Genomic DNA, 16,796 nt, shown 5'->3' on the forward strand with positions numbered 1-16,796 from the left:
GCTGGGAGATGGGGTATTGGGGGGGGGGGGTAGATATCATGGCCACATCATTGCATAACAAATTATTATATATAAACAAAATATTCTGAAGGCTTACTGATTATAAAGGAGATACCGGAACCATTTTTTTTCTGTGGTGAAATGAAGTTGTGTTCAAGAAAACTAAATCTGAAAACCTAAAGAAAAATCAAAAAAATCTGCACTCCTCCTGAAAGCACTCAGACTTTTTCAGACTTATTTCAAGTCTGCCTGGTAAACAAAATGATGTTTTATAAATGATGCTTTTTGATCTACTTCTCTAGATCCGGGTATTCTGTTTCCAAAAGTTCCTTGGAATCTATAACTCCAGGGTAATTAAGAGGTGGAAATATACCATTATTTAAATGTAAAGATCTGGATTCTATGTTTTAGATTTTTTCCAGCAGTGACTTTTAAGTTTACCCATGTCTGGGGCAGAGGAGGGAGAAGGTGGGGAGGGGGAAACCAGTGGTCACTTACATGAAATTCTACACCATCTCTTGATGACCAAAAGAATCTCAGTAAGAGAACTCAATAAGTGCGGCAGCAGTGCCTTTGACACTAATGCTGCCGTCGGTTTCACAAAGAGTTAGGACTCGTCTTATCTCAAGTTAAGAAGAGTGACTCGTCCTAACTTAAGATTAATCTCAAGGTCTGCATGCTACAGTGCAGGGTTGGGACTCGTCTTAAGTTCTAAGATTATAGTCTTAAGTTAGGAAGAGTTTTGTGAAATCGACGGCTGATCATTGCTCCTGTATCTCAGCGGGCGTTCAGGTATATTTTCTCCCTGCCTTTCTACCCTCTGTGACCCTTGCTGGAACCCTGCTGACTGGCACCTTGCATTTTGGCTTGGTTTTCAGTCTAACTAATTGCCTTGGCTTTCCCTATTTTGGGGGGGCTTTCCCTTCCATCAAATCTGAAGCCGACATTTTGTCAATGTTTCGCTCTACAGTGGTACAATCTTCAGGCCTATTACAGCTGCGCTGTTGGGGTCCCTTGGTTTCAGGGTTTCATAGCAACTCTGACCATTGGGTAATATTTGTGATATTTATTTTCACTGGTTGTATCCTTGCTCTATGGTTGTATCATTATACAAACTCAACTTCTGTTTGTAATAAAATAAAATAAAAACTCTCAAGTTTTGTGTGATGGAATCATGAATCATGAAATATGTTTGTTGGGGGGATAAAATAGTTGAGAGAAATTCAATTAGTAAAATTTCAGCTAAAAGTTTTTTTTTTATGCATCAAGTATCTGTATTAGTGAAAACAATTTCAGAGTTGTAATGTAAACAATGATATGCGGTATTGCGCAATAACACATGGCAGTGACAGTCGTCGTTCAACAGAGGGCGTCCTTCTAATTGCAACACACATGTGAAATTGACGTTGTACATGTCGTGAAACCCGCCATTCTGGTTTGTGTTCTTCAATCCATACGGTAGATTTCAAGGTAAGTATTTATCTGTTTGGATTCCTTTGTCATGCTTATTATTGTACTAAATATTGTCTGACTTATCAGATAGTTATTTTGAGTAATTTAAAGGGAGATTCCTGTCTTTGGTTCCCATTTCTATACGTCGTGAATGAAAAGCAAGAATCCAAGATGATATACCGCGGCGCCGGAGTACTCTCTGTACGTATTCTGGCATGACTGGAACTTGGAAGTCATGAGTGGGCATGTGTGATGGTACTGTGGGTAGCACTGCAGTGCAGTCGGAATAGAGACAGTGGCACTGCAGTCAGGATAAAGGAAAAGTTTCCGTATGGCGCCACCACTTTTTCATTCGATATGAAATAATATAGTATCTAATTTACCTCAATGAGATATCCCTTTTTGTAAAAATGAGTGAAAAGGTGGTGGCGCCATACGGAAAGTTATCCAGGATAAACTTGAACGATAATATAAATCATATGTTGTTTATATTCCTATATTTTATAATTATTAGTGAAGTGAAACTCACCGTTGTTGTTACTGTTTGTTGAATAAAGATCTATTATAGATATGTTCCGTAAAACTAAAAAAGAATTGTTTATGATTTTCTATCAAAATAATAATTTCTTCCTTCCTAGTCTGATTTCCAGCCAGGGTATTTTTGCCCTTTGGAAAAATCTGAAACATTTTTTAGTAATAATAGGATAATTGGACTACGCACAATCGAAATACCTTTCCTTTTCTAATATCCTTCAATTTGATTATAAGGAAGTTTGGGAGAAGGGCACAAACTGCGCCTCAACTGAGTGATAGTCTACCACGTATCAGGATAGTTGCGATAACGTAACCCTCCTTTCGACAGCTGGGTTACGCTATCTCCATGGTTACGTTATCGCAACTACCACCAGGACTTGGACTAGTTAATTAAATAAAATAGTTGTGTTAAAAATTGAATCCATCCATCTGATGATCGCACACTGAAGGTTTACGAGATCCTCTAGCAATCACCTGGCAATTTTACTAGTGACCATACATGTATTTAGACAATTTTCCGTATCCTGCCACCACTTGTTCACCCTTTTTACAAAAAGGAATACCTCATTTCAGTAAATTAAATACTATTTGATTTCAGATCAAACAAAAAAATTATGACAGGATACAGAAACTTTCCCCATATTTGCTCAACTTAACCACTTTAAAAAACACTGACATACATTTTAAAGATCTTCTATGTGTAACTGAATCAATTAAGAACACTGAAACATCATTGAGAGACAAAAAGTAAGAGAAAAAATGACAATCTTGCAGAGACTGACAAAAATTTCCATTTCCAATCAGAATGTAGAGTTGTATGACCCAAATGTTAAACCCTATGTGAGATGAGAAACACCACCATGCTTTGATCCAAACGTTGGTAATACAACTATTGACCCCTTGCACGCAGGTCACACGCGGCAACTGTGCCACACTCAACTATTTGGTGGGCAATAGGTTTATGCCGGGTCGCCTAAAATGCACACATCACTGAATAATGCACTGTGACATTGCCCACCAAAGTGGCACATCCAAGATTTGGCCAGCGAACCAAACTTACCATATTTATTACCCTATCAACTATAGACGATGTGACCTATGTTTACATTCAAACTGCCCTCTGTTGACAAAACACTATATACATCATGTTTCGCCGGGCAAAAAGACACGTAGTCATGGTAAGATTACATGCACTTTCTAGCTGGCTGCCAATACGCAAAGGTTTTGCCCGGCGGTATGCGCGCAAATCATGTTATGATTTTCGCGTGACGTCAGAGGTCACATTGTCTATAGACTGATTTATTCTCTTTTTTTTCTCTGGCAACAGGAAAAACACCTAAATTCTTGTGGAAGTGGATAGACTGAAACTGACCCACAATGTCAGACAAAAAACTAATTCGAATAGCCGTTGTCAGCAACGACAAATGTAAACCCAAAAGATGTCGCCAGGAATGCAAGAAGTCATGTCCAGTTGTAAGAATGGGTAGGTTGTTATTTGTGTATTACAAATGTAGCTTTAGTAAAATGCTTAATTCATTGGGCCTAACTTTTCACAGGTTTGTTTCATACGTACGCATTGAGTCATTTAAAGTGGGAAAACTGGCGCCTTTGGCAGTTAACAAAGTTGTTATCATGTTTAAAAGGCACTGCGCACCTTTGGTAATTAAATTGTCAAAGACCACTCTTCTCACTTAGTGTATCTCAACATATGCACAAAATAACAAGCCTGTGAAAATCTAAACTCAATTGGTCGTCAAAGTTGCCAGATAATAACGGAAGAAAAAAAACACTCCTGTCACATGAAGTTGTGTGCTTTCAGATGCTGATTCCCAGACCTCGCACTTGAGGTCTCGAAGTAAATTCAAAAATTCTACTGAGAAATTACTTCTTTCTCAAGAACTATGTTACATCAGAGGGAGCCGTTTCTCATAATATTTTACACTATCAACAGCTCTCCATTGCTTGTTCCTAAGTAAGTTTTTATGCTAACAATTTTTTTGAGTAATTACCAAAGTGTCCACAATAAAATACTTAGAAAATTGAGATCAATCTGCCATCTGGTCTAGGACACGAGAAAATTGTGAAAAACCGATCACACATTATTTTCCAGTGCGTTTAAAACACAACTTAATTGAAATATTTATTATTTCACATTAAAAAAAAATTAGGACAATACTTATCAATTTCTCTGTTGCATTTTAGGTAAACTCTGCATTGAGGTAGTGCCTTCTGATAAAATTGCATTCATATCTGAACCACTGTGTATAGGATGTGGTATCTGTGTTAAGGTAAATTGACTTATTTTTTAAAAACTTTTTGGCTAATTTTCTTTAAATTAGTGACTTATGTTCTTGTTTTTTTTTAATCAAAATCATCAGAATGTAAAAAATCCAATAGGATGTGATTGAACAATAATATTAATACCAAAGTTTGCATAGCGCAAGTAATGAAGGTGCTTAAAGACACTGGACACTATTAGTAATTGTCAAAGACTTCTCACTTTTCAGTCTTCTCACTTAGTGTATCTCAACATATGCATAAAATAACAAACTTGTGAAAATGTGAGCTCAATCGGTCGTTGAAGTTGCAAGATAACAATGAAAGAAAAAATGCCCTTGTCACACGAAGTTGTGTGCTTTCAGATGCTTGATTTCGAGACCTCAGATTCTAAATCTGAGGTCTCAAAATTAAATTTGTGGAAAATTACTTCTTTCTCAAAAACTACTCCACTTCAGAGGGAGCCGTTTCTCACAATGTTTTATATGTTTTATACTATCAACCTCTCCCCATTACTCGTTACCAAGTAAGTTTTTATGCTAATAATTATTTTGAGTAATTACCAATAGTGTCCAGTGCCTTTAAAGAGAATAATTTTTTCAATATTAAAAAAAAAAAAAATGAGTAACTTTTGTTTAATTAACATTCATTATTGGCTGATTTCTTTCATGCATTACCTCACATGAAAGCAGATAACTTTCTTGAAAAAAAAAAAAAGTGACCTATGATTTGAATTTGAATTTGTTGATCAAATCGACTGAAAATCATTCCTAGCAAGTTGCATTAAAACTAAACTCTTTCCATGACTCTGTTTGAAATTTTGACAGAAATGTCCCTTTGAGGCTGTTACCATCATTAACCTACCTAGTAATCTTGAAAAGGACACCACACATCGATACAGCGCAAACTCCTTCAAGTTACACAGGTAAGAGGTCATTTAAAGTATGAGGTCACAAGGTCAGAGGTCATCAATGGGATGGAACCTACAGAAGAGATGAGATTCTCCCGACTTCCGTATTCTCCCGACTTCCAGTCTTTTTTTCCTTTGCTTTCCCTTCATCTTACTGTTCCCTCTTCCCTCTTGTCTGTTTCTCCTTTCTATATTTGAATGTCCTTTTCTTTTCATGGGCTTTTAGCGGCTTATTATGGGCAATATAAATATTCATTATTATTTTAATATTAAAATATTTGTTACTATGATTAAAGGCAGTGGACACTATTGGTAATTGTCAAAGACTAGCCTTCACAGTTGGTGTATCTCAACATATGCATAAAATAACAAACCTGTGAAAATTTGAGCTCAATCGGTCATCGGAGTTGCGAGATAATAATGAAAGAAAAATAACCCTTGTCACATGAAGTTGTGTGCGTTTAGATGGTTGATTTCGAGACCTCAAGTTCTAAATCTGAGGTCTTGAAATCTTATCCGTGGAAAATTACTTCTTTCTCCAAAACTATGGCACTTCAGAGGGAGTCGTTTCTCACAATGTTTTATACCATCGACCTCTCCCCATTACTCGTCACCAAGAAAGGTTTTATGCCAGTAATTTTGTTGAGTAATTACCAATAGTGTCCACTGCCTTTAAAGCATGTTAATCTTGTGTTCTTCCACCTTCAGGTTACCGATACCGAGACCTGGTGAGGTGTTGGGTTTGGTTGGAACCAATGGAATCGGCAAATCAACAGCTCTGAAGATCCTGGCTGGAAAACTGAAGCCCAACCTGGGCCTCTTTGATGTGAGTATTATTCAGGATATTTCCTCTGTTTTTTTTCATCTTCAAAAGGGGGGTATCTCAGAAAAGGTCACCAGGGCCAGATTTCTTAGAGCTACTGAAGCACAAAAAGTAGCTAAGCACAACAAAAGTATGCAAACCAGAGTATGGTTACCACAAAATTGTACATGTACAATTTGTGACTGGCATCCTGCTCATTTCTGCTTAGCAGACAAGTAATTGTTACGCAGTATTTTCTGCTTAAGCAGCACTATGAAATTTGGCCCTGGCCTACCGTTGCATCTCTGTTTGTTTTTTAAACAGTGTTAACATTTCTTATTTTCTGAGATATAAATGCAATTATCACTCAAACTTTTTAAAAGTTTCACCCCAATCCTTCTTTATCCTCTTTACTAAAATTTCAATCCAAAGACATTATGATGAGTTGGAGTCATGTGCACATTTCATTTTCGCTATTTTTTTAGATTATGCAAAAAATCGGTAGCAAATCTGTCCACGCTGGAAAATAATCCCTATGGCAATGCACAATCAAAGATTCAAATTTTGGGCATAAAAACATATATCTTTTGACGTCTCCACATTACTTCGAAGTGAAATGCTTCTCAAAATGCTTTTCACTTTCCAAAGCTAGATTTAAAAGTGATTACCAAAAGTATACCTTCCCTTTAAAGCCATTGGACCCTTTCGGTACAGGAAAAAAAAAAAAGTTCACAGATTTACAAATAATTTACAGGGTTTACAGAAGGTAATGGTGAAAGACTTCTCTTGAAATATTAGTCCATGAAATGCTTTACTTTTTGAGAAAACGGTAAAACAATATAAATTCTCGTTAACGAGAATTACGGATTTGTTATAAACACATGTCATGACACGGCGAAACGCGCGAAAACAGGAGTGGGTTTTCCCGTTATTTTCTCCCGACTCCGATGTCCGATTGAGCCTAAATTTCCACAGGATTGTTATTTTATATATAAGTTGTGATACACGAAGTGTGGGACTTGGACAATACTGTTTACCGAAAGTGTATAATGGCTTTAACCTTACTGTTAACAAAGAAAAGATTAAAACCCAAAAGTGAAATCAAAGTTTTGTTTGTTGAACAGGGTGCACCTGAGTGGCAGAAAATCTTGATCTACTTCCGAGGCTCCGAGCTTCAGAACTACTTCACCAAAATCTTAGAGGACAATCTTAAAGCCATCATTAAGCCTCAGTATGTCGATCAAATTCCCAAGGCAGTCAAGGTAAGAGTATGTCAGATTAAAAAGTGTGCTTTTTCTCAGTTTTTGGATGAAACATTTTTCTTGAATTATACATTTTTAGTATAAACAGACATGTAACTCTTCCGCGAATTTGCGGTTTTCAGCGTTTCATTAGATAGAAATCGTGCTGCATGAAAACAACAAATCCGCGTTGAAGTGACAAACTTTCCAGGTGTTTTTCCGCTGAAGAGAATATATATTGTTTTTACCCTTACACTGATGTGTACTCGGCACTGTATACTCAGTACTTTACTGAGTTCTATAAATCTTACAGAATTAAGTTACAGGTACATTCTGAGGGTGGGATTAGAACCCATGACCTTTGCATTGCTATCCAGTTTGAATCCTCCTCGAGCCACCGGCCGGATTAATTCAAGGGTCTAGACATCAGCTTTAGCAATTTAAAGGTCTTGGGTTTGAGTCCCATCCAAGTGATTTGTCTGTGGTGGTTTTTCAACAGAACTTGGGAAAATACAGTGCTTAATACACATCGGTGTAAGGGTAAAACAAATTATATTCTTTATCCCCGATGCAAAATTAAGATCCATTATATTGCTGGATTTGTAAGTTGTTACAAGTAATAGACTGTGAGAAAATAGAATTAGATGTTGCAAACAACTTACCAACCAAATGGACCGAGGGTATAAATGCAAAACAATAGTTAATGGCCTGGCGTTTCGACCCTAGCAGAGTCTTTCTCGAAGGCTAAATGACAACACAACAAACAGAAAGACTCTGCTAGGGTCGAAACGTCAGGCCATTAACTATTTTTTGCAAGTGATAGACTGTGTTAGAAACACAGGGGTTAACCCCTACTCTTCCACGATAAGTGTTCAGGGTCAAGTCTTTCTTAGATGGTTTACATCTTGATTTGTTTGGTTTCTTTCAGGGTACTGTTCAGTCACTCCTAGACAAAAAAGATGAGACAGATACTCAGGAGCACATCTGTCAACAACTTGGTGAGAGAAGTTATGACTGTACTAACTTAATACCCTATATTATGTAATATGTTATTTTCACTTCCCCACAATTTGTTAAACATTTTGCTTTGTACGCTGCCCCTTGCCTGTGGTTTGTTATTTTGTGACTGTGAAGAATAGCTATAGTGTTCTATTTCTAATCCTGGTCGATCCTGGAAAGTGAGTTGGTGCTTTTACAGATTTGCTCATAGTTTGGATAAGAATCGATAGGAACTGTTAAATTTTTAACCAGAAGCCACAAGTTCCTTTAAAACATTCAGGAAAACATACTTAGAGATGCAATCCCTTAGTTGTCAAATATTGGCAATACTTAGTTATTAACATTGTGGTTTACTTTTTGGTTTTTCTGTAGATTTGATGAAAGTACGGAATCGAAATGTGGAAGATCTATCTGGTGGAGAGCTGCAGCGTTTTGCTTGTGCCGTTGTATGTATACAGAGGGCTGATATGTAAGTTGAACAACAGCCCCCCCCCCCCAAGTTTTGTTTAAGTCAGGGTTCGAGTCCAGCGTCGGCCAATTTAGTCTTTGCTCGTTACCTTATTTTATGTATATTGATTACATTTATTCATTTTATCTCTCTATCACTTCTAATTCACATGTATGTAGGTGATGTTCAAGATTTTATTCAAATCAGGGTTCGAGTCCAGTCTCAGCCATTTTGTTTTTGTCTTTACTTGCTACCTGCTTGCTTATATTGTGTTTACATTCTGATTCAATTTATTCATTTCATCTCTTGATTGCTTTTTATTGACTGTAAATAATTGCTTTTTCTTGACTGTATGTAAATAATGATCAAGGTTTTACTCAAGTCGGGGTTCGAGTCCAGTCTCGACCAATTTTTGTCTCTACTCGCTACCTGTTTCTTATCATGTTTTATATCTACTTTGAGAACATAGACTGATTTTAATTCTTGATTTTATACATGATGTTTGAGGTTTTATACATGATGTTTGAGGTTTTATTTAGGTCAGGGTTCGAGTCAAGTCTCGGCCACTTTGTCTTGGCTCGCTACCTGTTTATAATCATGTTTTATATCTCTTTTGAATACATTTTACTTATTTTAACTTTTCATTGCTTCTTTTATACATGCATGTACATGATGATTGAGCTTTTTTTCATGTCGGAGTTTGAGTCAAGTCTCGGCCACTTTGTCTTGGCTCGCTACCTGTTTATAATCATGTTTTATATCTCTTTTGAATACATTTTACTTATTTTAACTTTTGATTGCTTCTTTTATACATGCATGAATGATGTTTGAGGTTTTAATCAAGTCATGGTTCGAGTCCAGCATTGACCAATTTCGTCTTTGCTTGGTTCTTGCTTATAATAATATTTTAATTATATTTTGATTACATTTATTTATGTTATCTCTTCATTGCTTCTTCTTTCATGTATGCAGATGACTTTACTTGTTGATGTAAAATTTGCATCAGGGATAAAGAACATTATTTGGTTTTTACCCATACACCGATGTGTGTAAACATTGTATACTCAGTACTTTCCTGAGTTCTGTGAACAAAATAGACATGATACTCAGGAAAGTACTAACTATACAGTGCTTACCCACCTGTAAGGGTAAAATCAAATAATATTCTTCCTTTGTGACTGAATAAAGAGTTGAACCATTTAAACAAATTCTTGATCTTGTTCACAGTTACATGTTTGACGAGCCATCTAGTTACCTTGACGTCAAGCAACGTATCAAAGCCGCTTCTACGATCCGATCGCTGCTCCATCTGGACAAGTAAGCACCTGTTTGGAACTTCGTCAGAATCAATTAATCATTATTTTCTATTCTGCACTATGTTAACTAAACCTGTTTCATCATCACATGTGGAAGTGTCGTGGCCGAGCGGTAAGAGCACCGAATTCAAACTTTGGTGTTTCTGATCAGCAGAGTGTGGGTTAGAATCCCCAGCCACGACACTTGTGTCCTTAAGCAAGACACTTAACCATTGCTTTGTCCTTCGGATGGGATGTAAAGCTGTTGGTCCCATAACGCATGTAAAAGAACCCAGTGCACTTTTCGAAACGAGAATGGGTTCGCCCCGGTGTTCCTGGCTGTGGCTGCTGTATGCGCCGTAGCACTTTTTAAACCCTTATAAGGTGCTACATAATTGGGTCTCAGAATTCATCACTACAATAACCTATCTTTCTGAAAGTTTGTATACACCCAGTGCCTTGAGTACCTTGTTTGGTAGATACATGCGCTACATGTATATAATACTTCGATATTATTGTTATTATGTTTCAAAAAGAGCCACTGAGCCTAGACTTGCTGCAGGAACGATTTGTACACAGACCATCTGATATTTTATGGACATTGCACTGTCTAAGTTTTGTAAACTTTTTATATGAAGAAAGGGGACACATCTCAAAACAAAAACAGCTGTTCTTTTTCATGAATTTGTGTGGAAATTATAATAATAATAATAATATCACATCACTTTTTAACGGCGCACTATATCTGTGAAACATTCAAAGGCGCCGGTCTGAAAAAAACCCACCAAAACAATGTCATGAAAATGGTAAATTTCCCGTATGGCATGTGTAGTATCTTGCCTACAGTAAAGGGATTGGAATGTACACTGGGACTTTGCTTGTGCAAAAAGGTTACAAGGTCTATGTACACATTTAGTATTATCGTTATTATTTATTCATCGCCATGGTCCCGATGGACCCTTTGTTTTGGCCGTCATCGTTGAGGCCAAGTAATTGAAGTATACACTTGTGTACTTGCCGCGCACAACTCTTGGCCAATGATAGGTCTTCATTTACCTCAGCGAGGACACTGTTTGGGTCTTGTGACATCATATGCAAGGGGTCTATAAAGTTTGAAGGCGTGCTATACTTACACAATCTGTTGACTCTTTAATTGTGTATGTTACAGGTACATCATCGTGGTAGAACACGATTTGAGTGTACTGGACTACCTCTCTGATTTCATCTGTTGTCTGTATGGAATGCCTGGTGTCTATGGTGTCGTCACTATGCCCTTTGGTGTCAGGGAAGGTAGGCCCCTCTTAATGAAAAAAAAAAAGATGAACATTTTTAAATATTGATTATTCTGATTGGCCTCAAACCAACACACAAAAAAATGCTGGCATACACACTTTCTTGAAATAATCCTTCAGAGAAGGTACCTTAGACCAAATGAAGCTGGCTGAACTTTTTTTCTGGTGGTTGTTTTTCTTTGTGAACAGGTATTAATATATTCCTGGATGGCTTCGTTCCGACTGAGAATTTGCGCTTCAGAGAATCTTCTCTCGTCTTCAAAGTATCGGAGACGGCAGATGATGAAGAGGTCAAGAGGATGTGTCGCTACAAATACCCCAAGATGTCTAAGACGTTAGGTAAGGAATGCTTTCTCTTCAAAGAATCCATTTTGACAGGAAATTCATTGTTTTTTGTATGTCAGACAACCTCACTATTCTACTTTTTAAATCCCAACTTAAAACTGTCCTTTTAAAAAAAGCATTTGGTGATGCACAGTGAGTTTTGTATCTGTCGGTTTGTTATAGTTTATATTTTATTTTGAAGTTTGTAAATGCTTTATTGTACCTGAGTTGCCTTGTTTTACCTGTATTATTGTGTTTTGTCAATCAATAATAAGGCTTTGATTATTTTTACTGGTATACTTTTTTAAAAACTGTTTCTGTATAATTTTCTAATGACACTTTTACTGTTATGCGCCCTCAAACAGGCTGGTCCTGGAGAGAGCGCAGAATAAATTCAATAAATTATTATTTGTTATTATTATTTTTATGTAACCTTTGACGCCACATGTAAAGTAAGAGAGGTCTGAAAATAGGTTACATAATCAAGCAGTGTGTACCAGTTGGCCAGAGTTATCTATATTTAAAATTGTTTATCATTCAAAGTAAATTATGCTTCGTAGCTTTTGTGTATTTTTAAGAGCTCAATAACCTGTAGGGGTATTGGAATTTCAAAAAAGTTTATTAATGCAGGCCTAGTTATGATAATTATTATTGTAATGTCAATAGGTCAATAGTCAATGTTTATTAAAAGTGTTTATTAATGTAGGCCTAGTTATGATAATTATTATTGTAAAGTCAATAGGTCAAAAGTCAATGTTTATTAAAAAAATTTAATACTTTTTATTTTCACAAATACTAACAGGTGACTTCCATCTTGACATCGATCCTGGAGAGTTTACTGATTCCGAAATCTTGGTCATGCTCGGGGAGAATGGAACAGGCAAGACGACGTTTATCCGTATGCTGGCCGGGAGACTTCGACCAGACGATGGTTCAGGTAGGTTTCTCAGCGCACTGGGTATGACCCTGTGAGGGCGCTCTCTTAGATAGTTTGGTAATCACTCCTCAAAATTATAGCCAACAAAAATTATTCGGTTAAAAGTACAGCAGCTTTCCATTTTACTATTTTGAAAATCATTTCACTTTGAAGTAATGTGGTTATGAATTTGAAAGAAGATAGCGTTTTTTATGCCTCAAAAATTGAATCTGAGGAACCATCATGGCATCATGAAGATGATCAGAGCATACTGATCAAAATGTTGAGTTGTCAACCACCAGGGCCCAATTTCATGGCTCTCTTTACCGCCGAATGCTATGCCTATGATCGTGATTCCCCGATTCTGCGCTATCCTTGTAAGCGTAGAATGCCTAGTAACGCGGAGTACGCACGTGCAGAAGCCAAAATTCGCCGCTAACCCGTGAAATATGCTTGCCGTGAGCACAGAATTCCCTGCTTCCGTAAGCGCCGATTCTGTGCTTAAGGTAAGCAGAGCCATGAAATTGGGCCCAATTCTTTTCAGAACCAATACTATTCAAAATAGATTTACAAATGGTGCCATCGCGAAAAACCTCACCAAATTATACTTCCACCATGCAAAGTTTCAAATCCTACTTGCCTTTCTGTTATTTTGTTGCACATCTTTATATTTGAGTTGTTGATTTTTCCTCTACAGAGGATGTACCACAGCTTAACATCAGTTACAAACCACAGAAGATCAGTCCTAAAGCTCATGGGACTGTAAGACAACTTCTTCATGATAAGATCCGAGATGCTTACGTGCATCCACAGTTCATCGCTGACGTCATGAAACCACTTCAGATTGAGAGCATCTTTGATCAAGAGGTGAGGCTCAAAGTCTTGAAACAGAGATTACCAATAAGATTTATAAACATGTCGTTACTTATTCAGACCAATATGCTTCCTCTGATACCACCCTATGTTTAATCAGCCCATGCTAACTAATACCCTCAGCTCAAAAAAAATCCTGCGAATTTGAATGCAGCTTCGATGAATTGTTAAATTTAATGATTATTTTGTTTAATCGAATGTCGTAAAGGTACAGTTGACTAGTCTTAAAAAGAAATCAAATGACCCTTTTCAGTAGAATTTTGTGGTAAATAGAATAGGCTGGTGGTTAAATTGGCTGCTCATTTTCCGAAATTGACCGAGAAAACCTATATTTTTAATAATTTATTAATCTGTACTTGATGAGGTTTGGTGGGGGTATAGATAATAATAGTAAAGGAAAGAATGGTCTCATTCATTCATGGTTTTCTGTTTCTAGGTTTCCAACCTGTCTGGTGGAGAGTTGCAGCGAGTTGCCCTGACGCTTTGTCTCGGTAAACCAGCCGATGTTTACCTTATCGACGAGCCCTCTGCCTACCTGGACTCTGAGCAGCGTCTCATAGCCGCTAAGGTCATCAAGAGGTCAGTATACCAGGTCATAGGTCAGGTATTCTTATGTTGAAATAATTTGGGAATCAGGTTGGTTCAGTGGTTTCTTTCCCTGCCTTTTACCTCTGTGGACCCCGGTTTGATTCCCACCTTCGAACAAGAGTTCGTATGTGGATTTGGTTTTTTAGTCACTAAATGATTGCAGTGGTTTTCCCAATGGGTGTTTTCCTACAATTTTTCCTTGGTTCGTATTCATCCCGTTTGTTATGATGGGTAATTTTGGTGTTATCAAAATTTTTAAAGTAATCTTGTCGGCAGAATTTTGTACAGGGTTGAGAAGATGTTTGACTTTGAGTTTGTACGCAGAACAAAAAATGGGTCTGCAATTTAATCACAATACTGAGCTTAATTTTATTCATCCTAGGTTTATCCTTCATGCCAAGAAGACTGGATTTGTCGTTGAGCACGATTTCATCATGGCTACCTACCTTGCTGATCGTGTCATTGTCTTTGATGGTCAGCCTTCTATCAAGACAAGAGCCAATTCGTAAGTACTCCAAAGTCTTCTTATCAATTTGTGCTTGGCAAAAAAGTGTTAAGCTTGATTTTGTGCTTAAGCAGCTCTATGAAATTGAGCTCTGATTTCTGAGTACTGAGTCCAACAGTTGAGTACGAAGTACTTGGATCTACAAGAACAAGTATTTTATAAAGAAATATTACACACAAAAAAGACATATACATAATTATATTTATTAAAATGTCTGGAGGACAATGTGTGGTTGTTATGAGAACATTATAAAAACTGATAACCTTAAAGAAATCTTTAGTTTATTTCCCCAGAGCATTATCCCTCTGTTCATTGCATTACCGCAAATCTAGGAAAGCGAAAAAGAACATGGTATTTTGAATATGAGTACGTAAAATCAGAGTCCAATGTTGAAATAAATGTACAAATTTCTGCATTGTTTTTTTTTTGTTTATTCCAGTCCTCAATCTCTCCTGCACGGAATGAACTGCTTCTTAAAGGCTCTTCAGATCACGTTCAGGCGTGATCCCAACAACTTCAGGCCTCGCATCAATAAGATGAACTCCGTCAAAGACACTGACCAGAAGAGGAGTGGTCAGTTCTTCTTCTTGGAAGACTAGGTCAAAGGTCAAAGGGCCAAAAAGTCGGAGGAATTTGACAAAACTAAAAATGGATGCGTATAAAGCTCTACAAAGCAACCTTATGAAGGAGTGTGTAGATAAATAGTGACTTGGTGTCTCTACTTGGAAAAAAAAGGAAGGTGTCAAGGTGTGGACTTATAAAATTGAATATTATAAATACCAGCGCTTGGCAAAACACCCAGTTCAGACAGAGGCTCTAAATGATTGAATTTGTATTTAGAGCATGAAAAGTTTGACAACATTCTGAAACGGTTAGAAGCGACTGGGCGCGCGGGAAGGCGAAAGAATAACTGTTGCAGTCAAAAGATTGACTGTTGCTGTCGTTCGAAATGACACTGGAGCATCTTGGTTTGAGACGTCATCTTGTCGTCATGAGCCGAACCTATGTTAAGTTTGCCTGTCTGAAACCAAAATTTTATTTGGTCGACCATGAGTTGCTCCTTATGTATTTGGTTCGGTGCGACTGTGGAGTTCTTGTCTGAATCGGGTGTTACTTCCTGCTCTATTTACTGAATTGTTTCGATATAAACAACCTTTCTCGACAACAAGCACACATTCTTACACAACAGAAAGCTTATGTTCAAACGGGAATTTGCAAACTCTGTTATTACCTGGAAGATTTAATTTTAGAGGATACTACGTGATAAAAAATGTCTTATTTATTGATTTTCCTTTCATTTAGTCCAAAAGTCATATAAATCAGTATATAAATGTTCAAGTTCTTGATCTTTGTTTCCTCAGTTTGTTCTGTAAATCCAAGCACTTTTTTAATATTCGACTATGGCCCTCTGTAGGTGTTTTGCATTTCAGATCTTTCTACTCCAGTTTGAAGGGATTGGAAAATAGCAACCTTATTGTAATTTACCATACTAGAATTACCGATCTTTCTCTTTCCTACAAAAGTGAGCTTGGGTATAGAGGTCAACATTGCAATTTCTGTTTAATAAATGGCATTTGTGCTCTGGCTAGTGTTTTTGTGTGTGCTATCTTGGTTGAATAAAGTCACCATTAGGGCTCAATTAGGGTAGGGTACAATTGATTTAAAGCCGGCCTCAGGTTTTCACACCCGAAGGCTAAACTAGATAAGTTATTTCTAATCAAATACGACATTTCCGACAAAATATACTCTGGTCACGACAACTGAGAAATCGTGCGCCTGCGATTGGTTCCCGACCGTTGGGATCACGCCGTACAAGTTTAAATTGTTCTATTTTTGCGACTCTTAAATATTTCGAGCGGCGACTGTTTCAGATTGTCTTAAAATTATCGCATTTACGCTCGGGTTGTTTTTTGTTGACGCAAGGTCGACCTGATGCTGGCTTTAGTCACCATTGGGTCTGACAGGTTGATATGAAGTTAAAATAAGATCACATTCCCCCATCCCCTCCCAACAGTTAAGCTATTTTGTGGGGAAAAAGTAGTTGCAACAAACGTCAGAAGGCAATTTTTTATTATAAAAAAAAACAATACATGTACATGAAGCCTGTTTTGTCTTATCATAAATGTTTGCGTCTTATTTGATGACATTTTGACAGGTTTTTATGTGTATTTTGCCTTTGTAGTTTACTTTTGTTTAAATCTAGTAGATCATAACGGATTGACCTTTTTTAAACAGGTGATGCATCAACCCTCACATCTTTTTAGATGAGAACATTCAATATCATGGTTGAGGGCTGTCAAAATTCTATCTGAATATTCATGTACATCATCAAAAAGTGTG

The 16,796-nt window shown here is 37.1% G+C and overlaps 1 protein-coding gene across 1 annotated transcript; it reads left to right on the forward strand.

The window, feature by feature from the left end:
• Positions 1 to 1,395: 1,395 nt before the first annotated feature.
• On the forward strand, positions 1,396 to 16,264 carry LOC139936734 (ATP-binding cassette sub-family E member 1-like). The gene is made up of 16 exons (XM_071931636.1): positions 1,396 to 1,470; positions 3,314 to 3,469; positions 4,189 to 4,274; positions 5,091 to 5,188; positions 5,882 to 5,999; positions 7,100 to 7,237; positions 8,145 to 8,214; positions 8,588 to 8,684; positions 9,891 to 9,980; positions 11,127 to 11,248; positions 11,440 to 11,589; positions 12,377 to 12,511; positions 13,188 to 13,357; positions 13,800 to 13,942; positions 14,334 to 14,456; positions 14,896 to 16,264. Exons 2-16 carry the CDS (start codon positions 3,364 to 3,366, stop codon positions 15,053 to 15,055), a joined length of 1,806 nt encoding a protein of 601 aa, XP_071787737.1. The 5' UTR covers positions 1,396 to 1,470; positions 3,314 to 3,363; the 3' UTR covers positions 15,056 to 16,264.
• The last annotated feature ends 532 nt before the right edge of the window (positions 16,265 to 16,796 follow it).

The sequence above is a fragment of the Asterias amurensis genome, chromosome 4 (genome assembly GCF_032118995.1).
Source record: "Asterias amurensis chromosome 4, ASM3211899v1".
In the NCBI taxonomy this organism is placed as follows: Eukaryota; Metazoa; Echinodermata; class Asteroidea; order Forcipulatida; family Asteriidae; genus Asterias; species Asterias amurensis.